Genomic DNA, 19,857 nt, shown 5'->3' with positions numbered 1-19,857 from the left:
TCGGTCATGTTAGGGGTCTGCAGTCATTTACAGTGCTGCATGCCTTATGGACTAGCTGTTTGTGTTCCCCACACAAGATTCAGTCACCTTGGGTGCACATGAGGAGACAGGGCGCAGGTTGAGTGGGGTTGTGCACCCCATCATTGCCTGTGCCCTGCAGCCTGCATGGACCATTTTGGTCAGTCCCCAGGGGGAGTGGACACACTAAGGTTGCTGGCCCCAGATAATCACCTATTTTAAACTCTTTGCAGCTCATGGCGCAGGCAGACAGCACCCTGAGACTCCAGACTGCCCGAGACCAACCATCTGTTTTCAAGCTGGTCCTCCTGGGAAGTGGCTCCGTGGGCAAGTCCAGCCTTGCTCTCCGATACGTCAAGGGTGACTTCAACAGCATCCTGCCCACTGTGGGATGTAAGTGATGGGTGGACAGAGTGTCCTCTGCCTTGAGGGGCAAAATCTTCGGGTGGTGCAAACAGCGGTTAACCAAAATGTTGGAGGTCTGAGTTCACCCGGAGGTGCCTTAGAAGAAAAGTCTGGCAATCCACTTCCCAAACCCCAGCCATTGAAAACCCTGTGGAGAGCAGTTCTACTCTGACACACACAGGGTCACCACGAGTCAAAACTGACTTCACAGCAAATGGTTTAAATTTTCACAGAAGAGTCCGAGATTCCACATCTGGGAGCCAATGGAGACCCTCCTAGGGACTTCCTCAGGGTCACCCCTGAGACCTCAGTGGAACCAGAACGTGTTTCAGGGGTGCTGAGGCCTATCTAGCACATGGTTGGGGTTGGGGTAACAGGGTCCATGGCTATGCCCAACACAAAGGTGGGAGTCAGGGTGATGTGGTCTATACCACCTGGGCTGGGGACTGGGGAGGTGATGAGGTCTATGGCTGTGTCCACCATGTGGCTGGGGATGGGGGTAATGAGGTCCACTGCAGGCAGGCAAGACTTGGGGGGACATAAAATACCCCTCCCCTCTGCTCACACTTCTCTCAGCTGGGCCTGTGACGGGTGGGGACTCAGGGTTCCTGACCTCGCAGGGTTGATGTATAAGCTTTTCTGCAGATGGAGGGAGGGATCCAGAGCCAGGCTCTGCCGGTGTTGATGTCCAGAGTTGGCCCTTCCCCATCCAGGGTGCCCTCTGGTGTAGTGGGCCTGGATAGGAGTAGTGGACACAAGGTTAGGAGAGGCAGAGAGGTAACACCACATCCCCTTTCCACCTTCTCAGAGAGGCCAAACCTTAAAGTAAACCTCGTTACAGGTCTGCGGGCCCCCCTACCTGGCCTCCACTTAAACCTCAAAGCTGTTCTTCATGCTGACCCTCCCAGGGCAGCGGTGATGGCGGGGTCTCTGGAGGCTGATCCTCCGGGGGTGGTGGTGGCAAGGTCTCCGGATGCAGAATTGGAGCCTTGGAGTCAGAGTCTGACTGTATGAATAAGCTGTGGTTCATTCGCTCCTTCAGCAGGTGTTTGCTGGGCATGGAGCCCTCACCTGTGTCAGGTGAGATGAACAGACAGGCCCTATGCTCTGGAGCGTGTCTTATGGGCACAGATGCCAGGGGAAGGGCCAGTCGTTGGGAAGCTGCCAGTCTTCTCGGAGGTGGCTTGTGGGGAGCACCCAAGGGTACAGAGTGGGAGACAGCTCCTCTTTCTGTGCTGTAGACGTTCTTCACGGTGTCCTTTGGAGAAATGGCGACACCTAGTGCTTCCATGCGGATGTGCAGGCTTTCTCTGGAAGGGGAGGAGTACCAACGGCGTGTTCAGCTTTTGCCTTCTCACCTTTAAACTAAGAACCTTGTGAAACCATGGCGCCCCCCCCACCCCCGCCAAAATAAGTCATCTGCTCCAAGTTCCCTTGTAACTGAGCAGCAGTTCTTAGATACAAACAGGATGAATCACACAAAGGGGACTTCACATTGCAGTCTCACTAACTCAAAGAAACAGCTGCTTATGAAGTTAAAAGGCAGAAAAAAAACAGAACCATGCTTAGGAAGTTAAATTAACATGATGTTGTGGGTATTATTATCATTAGGTGCCACTGAGTTAGTTTCAACTCATAGCTACCCAATACACAATAGAATGAAACACTGCCCGGTCCTGCTTCATCCTCACAATTATTAAATTTGAGTCCATTGCTGCTGCCACTGTGTCAATCCGTCTTGCTGGGGGTCTCCTTTTTTATGTTGACCACCCACTTTACCAAGCATGATGTCCTCTTACAGGGATTGGTCCCTCCTGATAACATGTCCAAAGTACGTGAAGACGAAGTCTGGCCATCCTGGCTTCTAAGGAGCATTCTGGTTGTACTTCTTCCAACACAGATTTGTTCTTTTCTTCTGATAATCCCTGCTCCTTTCAATATTCTTCTCCAACACCGTAATGAAAAGGCATCAATTCTTTCTGTGGTCTTCCTTACTCATTGTCCAATTTTCACATGCATGAGATGCTTGAATATACCATGGCTTGGGTCAAGCACTCTTTAGTCTTCAAATTGACATTTTTACTCTTGAATGCGTTAAAGAGGTCTTGTGCAGCAGATTTGTCCAATGCAATATGTCGTTTGATTTCTTGACTGCTGCTTCCACGAGTGTCGATTGTGGATCCAAGCAAAATGAAGTCTTTGACAACTTCAGTCTTTTTTCTATTTATCATCATGTTTATTGGTCTAGTGGTGAGGATTTTTGTTTGTTGTTGTTGCTGAGAGCCTGACTCCGACACACAGTGGTCCCATGCACAACAGAATGAAATGTTGCCCAGCTCCTGAGCTACCCTCACGACCATTGAACACTACAGCCCATTGTTGTAGCCACTGTGTGTTGAGTACCTTCCATCCTAGGGCCATCGTCCAGCACTCAATTGGACAATGTTCTATTGTGATGCATTGTGTTTTCAGAAGTAAATTTCCAGACCTTTCTTCCTAGTGTGTCTTAGCCTGGACGCTCTGCTGAGACCTGTCCACTGTGGATGGCCCTGCTGGCATTTGGAAGACAGGTGTCATAGCTGCCATCTATGACAAGTCACCATAGTAGGACACACTGACAGAGGAGGAGGGGAAATTTTAGAGTAGACACTTTTAAAATTGGATTACTAACAAACAACTTAGAGAGCAGTCCCAGTGAATTCCTAGGGTGTTGTGGCCCAATCTGGGGCTTTTGCGTTCACGTAGGGTGACCTCTGGGTGACTGGTGTGGAGGCAGTTCTGACTCACGGTGACCCTAAGGACAGTGCAGAACTGCCCTGCCAGGCTTCCAGAGCTGTTGGTTCAATAGGAGCAGATTGCTTCATCTTTCTCCTGTTCAGAGGCTGGTGGGTTCAAACCCACAACCTTTTGGTTAGCAGCTGAGTAGTAAAGCATTGTACCTCCAGGGCTCCTTTTCAATGTTCAGGCCACAAGAACCCTGCTGTGTGGGCAGTGGACAGGGGGCTGAGCCAGGGTTCTCCATGGTCCAGTCCAAGCTGTGAGGAAAAGCAGCATCTAAATTAAGCTCCCGGCTCCCTCATTTTAGGCGCCTTCCTCACAAAGGTGGTGCAGGTGGGAGAAGCTGCCCTCAAGTTTGAGATCTGGGACACGGCCGGCCAGGAGAAGTATCACAGTGTCTGCCGGCTCTACTTCCGGGGTGCCAATGCCGCACTGCTAGTGTACGACATCGCGAGCAAGGTGAGTGGCTTCAAGGCCCCGTCGCCCGTGTCTCCGGCATGTGCCGCTGTGTCCTGCAGGGGCCGGACCGCTGTCTGACCCAGTGTTTTAGGGGAAAGCTGCCCCGGCCCACAGAGAACACGCAAGTTGTCACCTCCTCCAGAAAGCCTGCCGCCCCGTTGGCTGTGTGTGCCCACAGTTCCAGGACCCACTCCTCTGCACACACGCATCCTTCCTGGGGTGCCCGCTGAGTTGGTGTGGAGATGGAAGTCATGGGCACAGGACAGACACAGGCCTGCACAAGGCACTGTCCACAAACCACCAACCAGTGTGTCAGAGTAGAACTATGCTATATAGCATTTTCAATGATGGCTCTTTTTTTTTTTTTTTTTTTTAAGTAGATTGCCAGGTCTTTCTTCCAAGGTACTTCTGGGTGAACTTGATTTTCCACCTTCCAGTTAGCAGCCGAGCATGTTAACTTTCTGCACCATCAAAAAACCCTAACCAAACAACAACAACAACTGCCCATTACTATCGAGTCGACCCGTGTGTGTGACACATTAGCCCTGTGCTCCATAGGGGTCTCCTGGCTGTAATCTTTCTTTATGGGAGCAGATTACTGAGGTGGCACTGGGTGGGTTGGGTCCTCCCAGCTCTCACTGAGCAATGGAACACCCTAACCGTCCATACCACAGCAGTCAAGTCGATTCGGACTCACAGTGACACTCTTAGCATTTCCGAGGCTGTGCATCTTTCTATCTTTTGCCCTCAGAGCATCTGGTGGGTTTGAACCTCCAATCTTGAGGTTATCTGCCCAATGCTTAGCCCATGGTGCCACAGGGATTTCTAAATGCAAGTAAGCAGGTGTGTGATGAGGGAAGAGAGATAGGGACAGCTGTGTGAGGGGTGTGTGGGGCAGAGGACAATGAGACATAGATGAGAGTACGAGTAAAGGCCTGGAGACCAGAGAGCACAGGGTAGGTCCCAGGTGAGGGTGTGTGAGCAGGTTGGAGAGGAGGTTCCGGGATGAGGGCACTGTCATTAGGATCAGGACTTGGGGTGATGCCACACCCAAGCTCTTCTGACCAAGTGGTCTTCCAAGGGTACCCAGGGCAGGGTGGGTGGGAGGAGCACAGAGCAGGGCCTGAGAAAGTCCTATCCGCCCGTCCTCAGAGGAAGAGACGCTGTCACACAGAACGTGTCCTCAGACCGTGGACACAACGTGACAGGCGTGCTTCTGTCCTGCAACAGCTCACAAAGATGACCTGTGAGTTTCTTCCTGACATTTGTTTATCTGCTCATAGGACTCCTTCCTCAGGGCTCAGCAGTGGCTGGGGGACCTGGAGAGTGAGTTCCTGCCGGGAGACATCGTGGTGATGCTGCTTGGAAACAAGACAGACCTCAGTGACGAGCGCCAGGTGACCTTCGAGGTGTGTCTCCAGAGGTCATGTCATTACATCCGCAGAAGGAGGGCAGCAAACCCTCCGTCTGTGGTCAAGGGCTTGTTGGGACCTGCACATTTGGGCAAAAGCACACATAAACATACACACACATGCACACACATGCACCACACATGTGTACACAGACACACATCACAGAGTGCACACACGTGCACACATATGAACACCCACACAAACACACCCACACCCACATATGTGCACATACACACAATATGCAAACATGTTCACACAACACACACAACACACATGTGTGCACATGCACCCACACACTACACACATGTGTTCGTGGAACAGATGTGCACACATGCACACACAATGTGACACACAGAGCACCACACACACGTGCACACATAAACATGCATACACACATGCATACACACATGCACAAATTTGCACACATGTGTACCTGAGCACACACCCATGTGCATATGTTTGCTCCACACATGCACACGCATTCACAACACACGCATCCAGGTGTGACACACCCATGTTCACATATTCACAATGCACCACATAGCACATGATGTGTACACACATATTGGCACACATATACACATATACCATATGTACACAGCATACAAACTCACATATATGCAAATATGCGCACACACACGCACCCCACACAAACTCACATACATGCAAACATGTGAACACATATGAAACACACGTGCACACACATGAAACACATATGCACACACTGAGGGGTAGGTTCCTCAGCCCAGAGAGGCAAAGGGCCTCAGGGGGCAGGATTCCCTGCTTCTGCTCTCCCATTGGTCCTGCCAGGGTGCCAATCAGACTTCCAGAGGCAGGAAGTCCTGTGGCTTTCACTCCACAGAAATGGTCACTCTGTGGGGTCCCCGGGTCCCAGGCCACTCCTTCTTTCTTCCCCATTCTGGGTTTCCCACCAAGAATGCCCAGGCCCAGGTGGTCAGGAGCCAGGCAGGTGCCTCAGCTGGGGCAGAGGCCAGGCTGAGCTGTAGGTCGTCGATTTAAAAAAATTCTGACTTTTCATTTAAAAATAATTTCAAACTAACAAGAATGCTGTAATAATAGTGTCCCTGAAGCCTCCCTTCTCCAAGCTTCCCTCAGTGTTAGAATCTCACACAAACATTGCTCCGTCTCCACATCCTCATCTTCCTCTTTACAAAAGTCACGGCTCAGCGGCGGTCAGGACCAGCTTGTTCTAGTAACATCTCAATGTCTCTACACATGTCTTTGGGGGACACAGTTGAATGGTATCAGGAGGCGGCTCTGTGTTCTGGGGCACCCTCTCTGCTAAGCCATGCTCATTCCTGGGGTTGTTCCCTCAGGAGGGGAAGGCATTTGCAGAGAGCAAAAGGCTGCTGTTCATGGAAGCCTCTGCCAAGCTGAACCACCAGGTGTCTGAGGCTTTCAGCGCTGTGGGTGAGTGAGGGGTGCCGAGGGGTCCCAGCGGAGAGGGGCAGGGCTTATCCCCGGGCCTTCTTCAGGGATCTTCTTTTCTGCTATCCTGGTGGTGCTGTGGGTTAAGCATTGGACTGTTAACTGCAAGGTTCAAACCCACTAGCCACTCCTTGGGGTGGGAGAGGGGAAGCTGTCTTGGAAACCCTAGAGAGCAGTTTTAATCTGTCCTCTGGGCCTGCTATGAGCCTGAATTACTTCAATGGGTGGGGACCCAACTGGCATTTTTAGGAGAGGTTTGGAGCCCAGTGTTAGGGAAAGGGTATCCCCAAGTCTGCTGTGGTCTGTTTGTGTGTGGGGCAGGGACCCTCCTCCTCATCTGTCCCCTCTCCCCCTTCATAGCTCGAGAATTACTGCAAAGACAAGAAGAGAAGGTGGACCAGGTGCAGAGGACAAAGTCCCAGGTGGATCTGAATGAAGGGTCCCTCAGGCAGGTCAAATGCTGTGCCCGTTAGAAGCAATGGCCCCAGCAGGACCATCGGGGGCAGCCCAGGACACGGCTCCCCACCAGTCCTTGGAGGGAACCCACTGACCGCAGCCCCTGATTCAGACTCAATATTGCCACTGGGCAGACTTGAATCTGGGGTGCCCAGGGACACAGGCATTCTTGCAAAACTACCTCCCAAAGTTTTGAGGACATCGTTCTCCAATGACTCATTGAGGGGTTTGCGTGAGAGGCCCGTCTGATCCTCAGACACCATCTTGGGTGCCTGCCCCACCTGGGCACCAGGATCGGAGAAGAGCAAGACTCCAGGAAGGAGTTTGGCTGTTATGATGGGAGGGACTGGCCCACTTGCTTCTGATGGACTGGCTTAAGTGGTGGTGTCTGGGAGAGATGCAGCCTCGGGGGTGGGTATGAGGACCTATGGAGGAGGAGGATGGTGTCAGCGGGGGACCACCTTCCTTCCTCACATTCATCTCCTGCCTGTAAATTCCACTAAGCCACCTTTGTGCCCCAGATTTGAAGACGGAGACCTGTAGCCTGAGGTGTTGGCTGTACAGTTTTAAAATTAAACTCTGTCCTATAATGTGGAATGTGCATGCGTACAGGGTTGGGGCTGGACACAGATCTGAGTGTGTGATCATGGACCCCTCTCCACATGTTCAGGAACTGACCCATGAGTTAGCAGTGACTAAGTGGTCCCCAGTAAATGGACACTTCTCTGGATGGTACCAGCTCCAGGTGACTGAGGTCCCTAACTTACAGTGACCTGTCAGCATAGAACTGTGCTCCGTGGGGCTTGTAATGACTCCAGTGTCAGAAGCAGATAGCCAGGCGTTTCTTCCGAGGTGCTTCTGAGTGGACTTACACCTACACCCTTCCAGTTAAAATGCCAAAAACTAAACCCACAGAGGCCATTCTGGTTCACAGCCTCACTACTGGACAGAGCTGAAAGACTCCCTAGGGTTTCTGAGACTGTAAATCTTTTTTAAAAAATTTATTTTAAGTTTTTATTGTGAATTATGTGAGTTTACATGGGAGAACATTAGCTTTACATTCATCCTATCGTATTTCATTTCATTGCAATGATTACACCCCCCCCCCCATGCATCATCAAACAACCAAAGGGTACACCTTGCAAGTCTGTCCCCTGGAAGCCAGCACACAACCCCTCTCCCTCCCTGAGTCCAGAGTCCCCAGCCGCTCCATCTCTCCACGTCATCGTCTCTGCCTCCATCTCTGGTGTTGCTGCTTCTCTGAATAAGGTTCAGCACTCAACTCTTCTCTCTTGATGATCCCAGGGACCTCCGCTCCTGGACTGCAAGGTCAACCACTCCCCTCCTTTTGTTACAAAACATCTACCTTTACATTTGCAACTCTCACTGTCCCTCCTGATAGCAATTATTCACTATTGAACCACAAGAGTCTTATCCCCATCTCCTTACACCAGTCCCTTACAGACAGGTTGGAAACCACTCAGTGGAGAGTCTACCTTCCCCCATACCCTCTGAACTAAGTTACCTTTTGGAAGCTTATACGCCAGTCACTTCTTGCCTTTGTAGCCCCCATTTTATTTTGGGTAGCCAATGTTCAAGTTGCCCATCCTTGCTCACCCTGTATACCAAGGGGTTGGGAATGATCCTCGCTGTAAAGATTTGTTCCACCCTTTGAGCCACTACATCCTCAAGCATAGTTCAAATTAATCAAATTGCAGTGGATCACTCTTTTTTCCCTCTAGTCGAGTTCTGGTCATCAAGTTATTGGATACTATCTGTTAATGAACTATCAAGTTAATGGATACCATCTGCAAGTCTGGGAGTTCTTGTGCCTCTCTCCTCACTTCACATGTTGTTGTTGTTGTTAAGTGCTGTCGAGTCGGTTCCGACCCATAGCGACCCTGTACAGGGTTTCCGAGGGTGTAAATCTTTACGGGAGTAGAAAGCCTCATTTTTCTCCCGCGGAGCGGCTGGTAGTTTCGAACCGCTGACCTTAAGGTTCGCAGCCCGATTCGTAACCACTACGCTACCAGAGCTCCTTAGAGACTGTAAATCACTTCACATAGAGACTGTAAATCTTTAAGGAAGCAGACTGCCACATGTTTCTCCCGGAGCAGCTGGTGGGTTTGAACTGCTGACCTTTCAGTTAGCAGCCAAATGCTTTAACCACTGTGCCACTGGGGATCCTAAACTTCAAATTAAAAAACAAACTGAAACCCACTGCCGTTGGGTTGATTCCGAGAGAAGAACAGACCCATAGGGTTTCTAGCTGTGGTCTTTACAGACAGTCACATGTTCCTCCCACGGAGATGCTGGTGGATTTGAGACACTCACTTTTTGATTAGCATCCAAGTGCTTAATCACTGTGTCACCAAACCAACCATCAACTCGATTCTAACTCAAGTGACCCCAGAGGACAGAGTAGAACTGCCCAGTAGGGTTTCCAAGTCTGTCGATCTTTACAGACGCAGACTGCTACATTTCTCTCCTATGGAGTAGCTGGTGGGTTTGAACTATTCACCTTGTGGTTACCAGCCTAGCCCAGCCTGTAAGCTGCATATGGCATTGTAAGTGATGAGGCATAACCATCTGGAGGTGACTTAATCCTGCCAATTTTGAGGCGATATGGAAGTACCTGGGGAAGGCTCCTCCTCCCCTTTGACCCGGGACTTCTGAACACCCAGAACCCAGAGACACCACTGGACTGCTGGGCTTGGACCTTTATGTGGTGGAGCCTCTGCTGAGCTCTGATAGGAGGCTGGGGGGGGGGGCGAGGGGGAGACACGGAGGCCAGGTCAAGGCAGGGTTCCATCTTGGGGGTTCTGAGAGGGGCTCATTCAACCTCCAATAGGTGGTGGGTTCACTCCATCACCTCAAGGCCTGCGTTCCTCCCTGTCTGAGGCCCTCTACCTCCCCGGTCACTCCTTCGTAGTGAGTTCCTTTGTAATAATCCCCCTCACTTCATCCTAACTGGGGGTGTCATCATGGCCTGCTGGCCCCTTATGGTCTTGCTTCTACACTAGGCTAGAGGTGGACGCAACTCAGCATTTCCAACAGATTCTGTCTTTCCTGGTGCTTCTTCTAAAGAAGTGAGGCCGTGGTGGCTATCAGTAATAGAATTATCGCTTCCCAAGAGGGAGAGCTGGGTTCGAGGTCTGGCCAAGGCACTTCAAGGGCAGCTACCACTGTCTGTGGAGGCTTGCGTGATCCTGTGAGCAGGTGTCAGCAGAGCTTCCAGACAGCGATGGGCTGGTGACCACTGTCCAGTGTGAAAGTCCCATGTGTCCAGGGCACGGAACCTGTCCTTTCAGGTCAATTCCTTGCTGAGAATTTGCATTTCCATCCCAGATATAATCAGAATCTACATTTTTATAAGATGCCCAGGGAGGTTGTAGGTTTCAAGGCATAGTGACTCACATAGGATAGGATGAGACACTGACCAGCCCAGGGCCATTCCAGGACAGTGGGGTCTATCAGAGAGCTGGCTCGAAGTCCTGCATGGATCACAACAGTCTGATCCACAGCCCATCATGGGCTGGCCCAGGACAGGCCAGGCCAGCGTTTCGTTCTGTGTGCTTGGGGTTGCCAACAGTGATTTGACGGCAGTTAACACTTCTAGAAAAAGTTTCTCCTGGGGTTCCACTAGACAGATGCAACTTCTGGTCTTGATCCTGAAGACATGTTAAAGGAAATGAGAGTTTAGGAGAATGTCTGTTTTCCTGATTTTTACTAACACTGTGGCTTTATTTACCTTGGGCAATTTCATAGGGGAAATTGTGCCAAGATCCGTTTTCAACAGGTAGGAAGATTAGACAGTGCTATAATGATTGGCCCTAGAGGTGAAGCAGGGGTCCCGGTGCCCGTGTAATCTCCCTTTCCTGGTCCCCACCAGCCCCTTCACTGCAAACAGAGCGGATCACCTGGAGGCAGAAGGAGGCGGTGGTGGATTCTGGCCACCAGATGGCGCTCTGGATCAATAAAGCGAACCCTATTGTGTGTGGTCTGAGGGTCCTGGGCTCCCTGACCCAAGGAAGGGTATTTCCTATAGAGCAAAGCACAGTTTTACAGGAGTTGTTGAGGAGTCAAGGGGTGTAACAGGAGGGGGTGACACAGTGACTTTGGGAGTATGCCTGTCCCCCCACCCTGTGAACCCTTGACTGTTTAAGTCCCACTCATAGTGACCATGTAAATGGTTTCTGAGGTTTGAACAGGCCTGGTGGGTTTGAATCTCTGACCTTGAGATCAAGTGCTTATCCTATAGTGCCACACCAGGTACTAAAATTTATGATGAAAAGTTTGTTGACGCTAAAATAATATTAACTATATAAAAATGCAATATGAACGTATATGGCTACTTCTCACTTATCAACTCTCTTATTATCTGACATTTCACACTTTAGACAGTTTTGAAAACATTCTTAATGGTCAGACCCAACTCAGGGGACCTACTGGCTCATGAGTGCACTCCACGGCCACCCCGAATGAGACATGGGAGGGATGTCATCCCCAGTTTGTTGGCAATGTCTTGATAGAACCTTGGAGGGCTACCTAATGATGGTGGTCAGTCACCAAGCCTCATCTCTTCCCAGTCACTGTCCTCTGCTTTGTCATCTGGTGAGCGGCTGTCTTAGGTCATCGCCATGCCTGGTGAGGAAAGACTTCCAGTGACTGCCTTTGGACTTGGTTGCTGGCCCCCTCTTGTCCTTGGCTAGCCTCTGGGACAGCCACCTGGCTGGTGTGGGATACTTCTGGGCAGTCTCCATCCACATGCTCAGCCATACAGACTGAAGACAGAGCCCTTCCATCCTGGAGCAGAATGTCATCAGATGTCTCTGCTCTGTGACCACACAGTCCTGGTCATCTTTCCACCTCCTGTTACCCTCTGCCCAGCTCCATGTCCATTGACTGTCCACTGAAGCTGGTCCCAAGAAACCCGGGCCAATCATCCTACCTGTGAGGTCTATCATCCTGGACCCCATGTTTGCTGTGAGCCTCCAAGACCAAGACCCCAACTTGCTGTCCCCTCTTCTGTTCCTAAGAGCTTCCTGGGTGAGAACAGTCTGTGTCCTCTCTACCCACCATTGCTTGTCCAGTGGCTAAGGATGGAAGGGGGCATGATCCACCACTCACTGGTCTACCTTGGAGCATGGACAACTGGGACTTGAAGTCTAGGGCTGCTCTTGGGCCTGGCTATTGAGCCGCCATGATGGGGTGGACCTTGAGACCAATGTCCACACAGCAGAGGCCAGGCAGTATCCTGCTGGCACCAACTTTGAGTTTCATGCCCCTGGCTACACCAGTGCGCCATGCTGGGTTCAGAGGGGACCTTGGGAAGTGGGGTTCATGCCTGAGCTGGGTTTCTGTAAGTGTCACTGTCCTATGTTCAATGTGGAAACTGAGGCAGCAAGAAGCTGAGGAGTGGCTGTGGTGAGTGTCGGGGTGCTGAGACAGGACCGGGAGTGCTATAGGGGCACTGTGGGGGCTCTCAGCCTTGACTGGAAACCCCACCCCAACAGCCACCTCTTCTGTAGGACACAGAACTGGTGCTTCACTGAGAATAACAAGAGAGGGAGATCACAGCACTGAGGGGACCAGGCAGGCGGGCTGAGCGTTCCCTGGAATCCCACATTGGGCACCGTCTACTGTATATGGCGGGCTGGGTGGAAGGACAGCCTGCTGGGCCCTTGGGCAGGACCGGGAGCCTCTCAGCACAGTCTGCTGGGTCTGGCTTTCCTTCTAGACTCCATTTTGCATGAAGACCCTGGTGAACTGGCAAGTCTATTCAGAAGTACCTCTGAAGAAAGACCTGGGAAATCAGCCATTGGAAACCTCATGGAGCACAGGTTTACTCTGACACATGTGAGGGTGCCAGGAGTCAGGAGGGACTCAACAGCAGCTGTTTGGATGATTTGGTAGGATGGGATAAAGAGTTAATGCCCTTGACTATGATCTAAAGGCTCGGTGTTTGAAGCCACCCATAGGCTCCAGGGAAGAAAGACCTGGATGGAGGTCTGCTCCTGGGCCACGGTCAATGGAAACCCTGTGGGGCACCATTCTGCTCAGACGCATATGGGGCTGCCACAAGTCGGGGGTGACTCGACAACAATTATTTAAAAAAAAACAACAAAAAACATTCCAGATGGAAAATACCTCCTAATTTACTACCACATGGGGCAGATGGACTCCACGCAGGCTGGTGTTTTTATTTGGGTTGGAGGGGAAGCATCCAGGGAGAGGAGGTGGCCCCCAGCTACTTTCTTGACCAGATGGACTGTTCCCTGTCCAGCAGGGACCCGGTGTCCCCCACCAGAGGGAAGCAGGCTGGCCGGCGTCGGGGCCCAGGCCTGGGGTAGCCACCATCCTGGGCTGCCCGTCTCCTTCCAAAGCGGCCAACTGGCCTGATGCCCCGGCTCGTGTACCAAGCGGGGTTGATGTCAGGGGCTGTGAAAGGAAGATGAGACAAGTAAAGGCAGCTGTCCCCAGATGAGCACATCTCCCCGGCACACTGAGCCCAGCAGTGTGGGACCCCCACAGGAAGACTTGGGAATTTAGTGTCAGGGTCAGCTGCACTTCCACCTGCCCACCTGGTCCTGTGCATGGTAAGATATGGACCCCTCGACAGGTAGAGGGCTTTGAGACAACGCCCCAGAGCTGGGATTCTTAGCCAGGAGGAGGCTGGATGAGGAGGGGGGCTTCAGGAAGGTAGACAGCACTCACTGTGATCCTCCATGGCATGTGGGTGGGCCCGACTGGTGGACCCCTGCAGGGTCAGACCCAGCAGCAGCAGGCACAGGAGCCAGGCCGGTAGCACCTTCATTGCCTAGGGTTGTTGAGCGAGGCTACGTGCAGTTTGGAACCCGACTCAGGGAAGGTGCTGCCTGGGGACAGGGGACAGAGGTCAGGGCAACAGGTGCCCACCAAGCTGGGTCCTAAGTGATGTGAGCGTCTGCGTGAGACAGAGCAGGTATGTACAGGACTTAGTGTGTATACGTGCATGCATGTGTGTGTGTGAATGTGTGCATACATGATTGTTAAGAGTGTATGTGTGTATGCAAATGAAATAGCATGTGTGCATATGTGTGTATGTGAGTATGTACATGTAAGACTGCATGTATGTGTACTTGTGTATAAATGCATTTGTGTGTTATACATGAAAAATTGTGTGCATGTGTGCATATGTGTTATGCTTGTGCATTGTGTACATAAAAGAAGTGCATGTGTATGAGTGCACATATGCATGTGTGCATGTAAGAAAGAGTGCCAGTACATGTGAATGCTTATGTGCATGTGTGAACATGTGTGTGCATACAGGCAAGAAAATATGTGACCATGAGTTGTGTGTGACATCATATGTGTGCATGTATATATGTGCACATGCATGCATAGGTGTTATGTGTATACATGTAGGAGTGTGCACACTTGTATGAACACATACATGCATGTATACACATGTGCAGGATGATGCATGTACATGCATAAGTACATGCAGTTGTATGAGTGTGTGTGTAGGCAAGAGAATGTGCATTCTATACATACATGTACATGTGTGGACATGCATATAGGTACACATGCATGTGTGTGAATGTGTACGCAGGTAAGAAAACATGTGTACAGATGTTAACATGCATGTGCACATGATTGCAACGGGTCTATACATATGTTTATGTGTATGCATGCATACACGTATGCATAGGTGCACATGCTATATGAGAGTATGTGTGTGCGCGTGTGTGTGTATACATATGAGGGGTGGGAGTGAGCACCCAGTGTCATTAAGCCAGTTCTAGGAATCTCTCGGAGTCCTGTTGTGACACTGTAGAATAAGCACTTGACTTAAAGGTCAGTTTGAACCACAAGGTTGGTGGATCAAACTCACCAGTCACTCCTCGGAAACCCTATATAGGGTTGCTATGGGTTGGAACCGACTTGACGGCATGTAACGACAACAATAACAGGAGGCTTCTGGAATCAGGAAGACCCAGGACAAGTGTCTAGACACACCAGGTCCATCTGTCTGTCTGTGTTAGGAAACCAGGAGCCTCTCTGAACTCTGTTTGCTTCCCTCTCCCCACTCAGGGGTGCCCTAGATCTAAGGCGAGTTGGAGGGGGTGGGGCTGAGACTCCACTAAGGCTGGACAAATGGGACCCATGCAGGGCTCTTTCCACCCCTGGAGGGGATTCCAGTCTGTTCCCACACCTTGAGGACAATTTCCTAGCTGTATCTTCAGTCCCTACAAGGAGCTCATGGATGTCCATGCCCACAGGAAGCCCAAGGTCAAGCCAACCCCACAGATGAGGAGAGGAAATGCTGCTGTTTCTGAAAACCCACCTTCAGCCCCTTTAAAGGCAGTGCCTGGTGCAGATGTGGACCCATTGGGCTACCCCCCAGCCCTGAGCAAGTGGGGAGCCCACAGAAGATGCTATCCCAGCCCTGAGCATACAGGCAGCCCAGAGAAGATTCTCCCAGCCCTGACCATGTGGGGAGCCCACAGAAGATGCTGCCCTCCCAGGACCTTCACAATCTCAGGAGAGGACCCTTGTACAGACCTTAGATTTTCCAGCCAACTTCCTGACTGGGATTTCAACACCCCCCCTCCAAAGGGGCCCTGGTAGCATAGTAGTCAAGTGCTGGTTGTTAATCGAAATGTGGTTCAACCCCACCAGCCTCTTCATGGGAGAGAGACCTGCATTCGGCTCTTGTAAGGATGATGGCCCATGAAACCCTCTGGGCTAGCTCTACTCTGTCCCATGGGGTCACCATGTGTATAAACATAAGAGGTCAGAACCTCCATGAGTCAGACCAGGCTCATTGGGGGCACGGAAACTGTGTGCCCTTGGGTATCACCATGGGAGTGTGGGCCTTGGGGTTTTGTGTGTGTGTGCGTGTGTATTGTATAAATGAATAAGTATGTGCCTGTATGTATAGGTATATAATTACGCAAGTGTGCATGCATAACACACATACACGTGCATAAAACAGGTAGATGTATACACAAGTGTGCATGTGTGTACATGTATGTGTGTGTAAGTATATATGCATTAAGCACATGTGTGCAAGTGTGGAGGTGTGTACATGTGTGCATGTTTGTAGTATGTGCATGCATGAGTGTATATATGTGAATCTCTATTCACAACAGCCCCTCTCCTGCTTTGTGACTGAGTGTCACACATCTGGATGGTGTGGGAGGCCCCCAGCCCAGAGGGAGCTGGGTAGCCGCTTTGAAAGCAATGTGATGAGAATGGGGGTGGGGCATGGCCCCCAGGAGTGAGTATCTCTGGGGACCCTTAAGTAACCCTTCAGGATCCGCTTCCTTGGGAGTTGGGGGTTCCTGATGGCACTGGGGATACCCCCACCTGGGACAGTCATATGGTGGTTGCTATTCCCTCCCCACTGATCCGGAGAGGACCCACCCAGCGCACAGCGAGTGACCCTGTCCTACTCACCTGGTTCCCGGGAGCCAGATGACAGGTGCCGGGTAGATGCCGGTCTCCTTTTATGGACCCCCAGTGTCAGCCAGCCCCTCACCCCGCCCGACCACCTCCAGGGTGGCACCAGGAGAATGTGTTTTTTTCTTCTTTTTTTTTTTTTTCTTCTTCTAATACTCTCATCAGCAACACGATCCACTCCTTCCTGGGCGATATAATTTCATTGAGGCCAAGTGGTTTTAAAACAGATTAACTAACCTGCTTTACTCTTGCTTTGGGCAAACGACAGAGTGGTCATTAAGATGATGAGCCACCTCTGGATGTAAGGATGACCTGGGCTGCCCCTCGATTCTCCTTTGTCAAGTGGTGACGTTTTAGTGGAAAGGTGAAGTGGAAGGTCATCCAAACTCAAAACTCATCTCAGAGCTTGTTCAATCTCAGCAGCATTCACTGTCTGCAGTCTGTTTCTACCCTGGAAACGGTTTAAGCTGTAACTTACAATATGTGCAATACTTGCTGGGCTCCTAAAACTCAAAATGATTGTACAAAATACACAAGTGTATTATCGTAAAACAAGCACATCTATTCTATGAAACACTTGATTTTTATTATAAAAGCAATTCATAAACATTAAAAACATGAGTACACTAAAAACACATAAAATCATTGAAAATGGCAAAAAATGATCCTCTTTACACACTTGATTTCTTCCTTCTGGAAGGTCCTCTACATGGTACCTGTGCAGACTCTTCATGCAGATAGAATTTTGAAGCACACTCTTTTCATCTAACGCTGTTACTACTTGGCCTCAAGTTGCTAAAACATCCGGACTTCTATGTCATCTGAAATAACTGCCTAATATTTCACCATTTCAATTGCAACCAGGAACCTAAACAATTCTTATTCTGAATATTATGTTGTTATCAAGTCGGACCCCGACTCCTGGCAACCCCATGGACAACGGAATGAAATGTCCCATGGACCACCAGAAGAACAAAGAAACCTGTGTTGGAAGAAGTGCAGCCAGAATACTTCCTGGAAGCCACGATGGCCAGACTTCGTCTTTCATACTTCAGACATGTGATCAGAAGGGACCAGTCCCTGGAGAAGGGCATCATGCTTGGCAAAGTGAAGGGTCAGAGAAAAAGAGGAAGACCCCTAATGAGATGGATTGACACAGTGGCAGCAGTGATGGGTTCAAGCGTAGCAACGATTGTGAGGTTGGCCAAGGACTGGGCAGTGTTTTGTTCTGTTGTGCACAGGGTCGCTATGACTGGATGTCACCTAACAACAACATCCCCACAATTCATCAGGGATTACACTATTGTGCTATGTGGGGTTTTTATTGGTTTAGTTTTGGAAGTAGATGGCCAGGTCTTTCTTCCTACTTCATCTTTTTTTTTTTCTTAAAATTTTATTGTGAATTATGTGATAGTTTACATGGGAGAACATTGGTTTTACATTCATTCTATCGTATATCGTCTCATTGCCATGGTTACAATCCCCTCCATGCAATCCTTCCGCTGTACCCCCCAGGTCTTCAGCACACAGTTGCTCTCCCTCTCTGGATCTAAAGTCTCCAGCTGCTCCATATCTCCACGTCATCATCTCTGCCTCCATTTCAGGCATCACTGCTTCTCTGGGTAGGGTCCTACTCTCTGCGCTTCTCCCTTGATGGTCCTAGGGACCTCCGCTCCTAGACTGAAAAGTGAATCACTCCCCTCCTTGCTATAAAACGTCTACCTTTACATTTCCGACTCTCACAATCAGCCCTGATAACAATTATTCACTGTTGTATCACAAGAGACCCGTCTGCATTTCATTGCATCAGCCCTGCCTAGTCAGATTGAATACTACTCACTGGAGATTCTACCTTCCTCCAGGCCCTCTGGATCTAGGTTTCCTCTTGAAAACTTGTAAGCCAGTCACTTCTTGCATTTGTAGCCCCCGCCCCCCATTTTGGGAAGCCAATGTCCAAGTTGCCCATCCCTGTCTACTCTGTGTGTGGAAGGGGTGTAAGGACTTGTTCCCTCTTTTGAGCTACTGCTTCCATAGGTGTAGGTCAAGTTCATCAAATTGTATGAGAATATTTCCCCCCCACCCCTTCTTTTTACTTCTGATTGAGTTCTGATCATCCAGTCATTGAAGCCAGGATAAGTGGGTATTATCTGCAAGTGTGGGTGTTCTTATGCATATGTCCTCTCTTCTTATCAGCTGGACGCTTCACTCTCCACTCTAGTCCTCTGTGGCTATGTCACTGACTCTTCTTCCTAGTTCATCTTGATTCTGGATGCTCCACTGAAACCTGGAACATCAGCACACAGCACCACACAGCCTCCCGGGACAGACGGACGGTGGCTGTGGGTGAGGCTTACTGACTGGGAGTGGGACTCGGGTCTCCCACAGGGAAGGCAAGAGCCACTGAGCCACTGAACGGCCACTGCCCCATGAACAATCGCAGATAATGCTGAAGGCCAGTCATATCAGTGTAGTTGCGCATAATCCTGAAGAGGCTAGGCTAAGATGGCTTGCTTGTCTAGGATCCTCATGGCTAGAAAGAGGTGTGGCCCGTTCCGAATGAACTCCATTCCACACATCTCTGCCAGTCTTCTAGCAGCAACATTGTTATTGGTCACAGGTAGTGAAGGTTTGTGGACAGTGGGGTCCTGGATGATGCTGGACTTGGGGGGCAGCTGGTGAGGGAGTGTTAGTATAGGGAGCAGTGAGAGGGTGGGAACTGTGGCTCTGAGGCCCCCCTGACCCTGGGCTAAGCTTTCAAAACTTGACCACGATTGGCCCTAACCTTAGATGCCTGTCATCAGAATTTCTTGGAGTACAAGCACTTGTTCAAAGCCTCCAGGTGGTTCTTATGGGCAGCCACAAAGGCTGATAGTCAGTGTTATGGAGGGTAGTCCTGTCTTGGAGATGAATCCTCTGAATTGTCACTGTGGACATGTGGCTGAGGATCAGGGTCACCGTAGACAATGGGAACTTCGAGCTCTCAGGAGCTGGGAGCATCTCGATCAGATGAATCCGCTGAATTGTCACTGTGGACATGTGGCTGAGGATAAGGGTCACCGTAGACAATGGGAACTTCGAGCTCTCAGGAGCTGGGAGCATCTCGATCAGATGAATCCTCTGAATTGTCACTGTGGATGTGTGGCTGAGGATAAGGGTCACTGCAGACAATGGGAACTTTGAACTCTCAGGAGCTGGGAGCATCTTGATCAGGCCTCACCATGGGCCTTGGAGGGGTGTGGTGTGTGTTCACATATATTTATAAATAAACATGCATGTGCATAGGAATATATGTATGTTTGTATATGAGTGTACATGTGTGTTGTTGTTGTTGTTGTCATGTGCCATCGAGTCGGAACCGACTCATAGCGACTCCATGCACAGCAGAACGAAACAATGTTCGATCCTGGGCCAACCTCACCACCGCTGCCACCCC

The 19,857-nt window shown here is 50.4% G+C and overlaps 1 protein-coding gene across 1 annotated transcript; it reads left to right on the top strand.

The window, feature by feature from the left end:
* Positions 1-254: 254 nt before the first annotated feature.
* RAB17 (RAB17, member RAS oncogene family) lies at positions 255-6,994 on the top strand. Its single transcript, XM_006866817.1, has 5 exons — positions 255-411; positions 3,509-3,660; positions 4,944-5,069; positions 6,410-6,503; positions 6,882-6,994. The coding sequence occupies exons 1-5, from the start codon at positions 255-257 to the stop codon at positions 6,992-6,994; spliced, it is 642 nt and encodes a 213-aa protein (XP_006866879.1).
* The last annotated feature ends 12,863 nt before the right edge of the window (positions 6,995-19,857 follow it).

Source organism: Chrysochloris asiatica, unplaced genomic scaffold (genome assembly GCF_000296735.1).
Source record: "Chrysochloris asiatica unplaced genomic scaffold, ChrAsi1.0 scaffold00096, whole genome shotgun sequence".
NCBI lineage: Eukaryota > Metazoa > Chordata > Mammalia > Afrosoricida > Chrysochloridae > Chrysochloris > Chrysochloris asiatica.
The sequence above is the reverse complement of the archived record's forward strand: the minus strand, read 5'-3'. Positions and strand labels throughout refer to the sequence as shown.

Excerpts from the sequence above, each read along its gene's own strand:
- RAB17 (XM_006866817.1), top strand. The coding sequence starts at position 255 with ATGGCGCAGGCAGACAGCACCCTGAGACTCCAGACTGCCCGAGACCAA. Across the intron at positions 412-3,508 it reads CATCCTGCCCACTGTGGGAT|GCGCCTTCCTCACAAAGGTG; the intron begins GTAAGTGATGGG and ends CCCTCATTTTAG. Across the intron at positions 3,661-4,943 it reads TGTACGACATCGCGAGCAAG|GACTCCTTCCTCAGGGCTCA; the intron begins GTGAGTGGCTTC and ends ATCTGCTCATAG.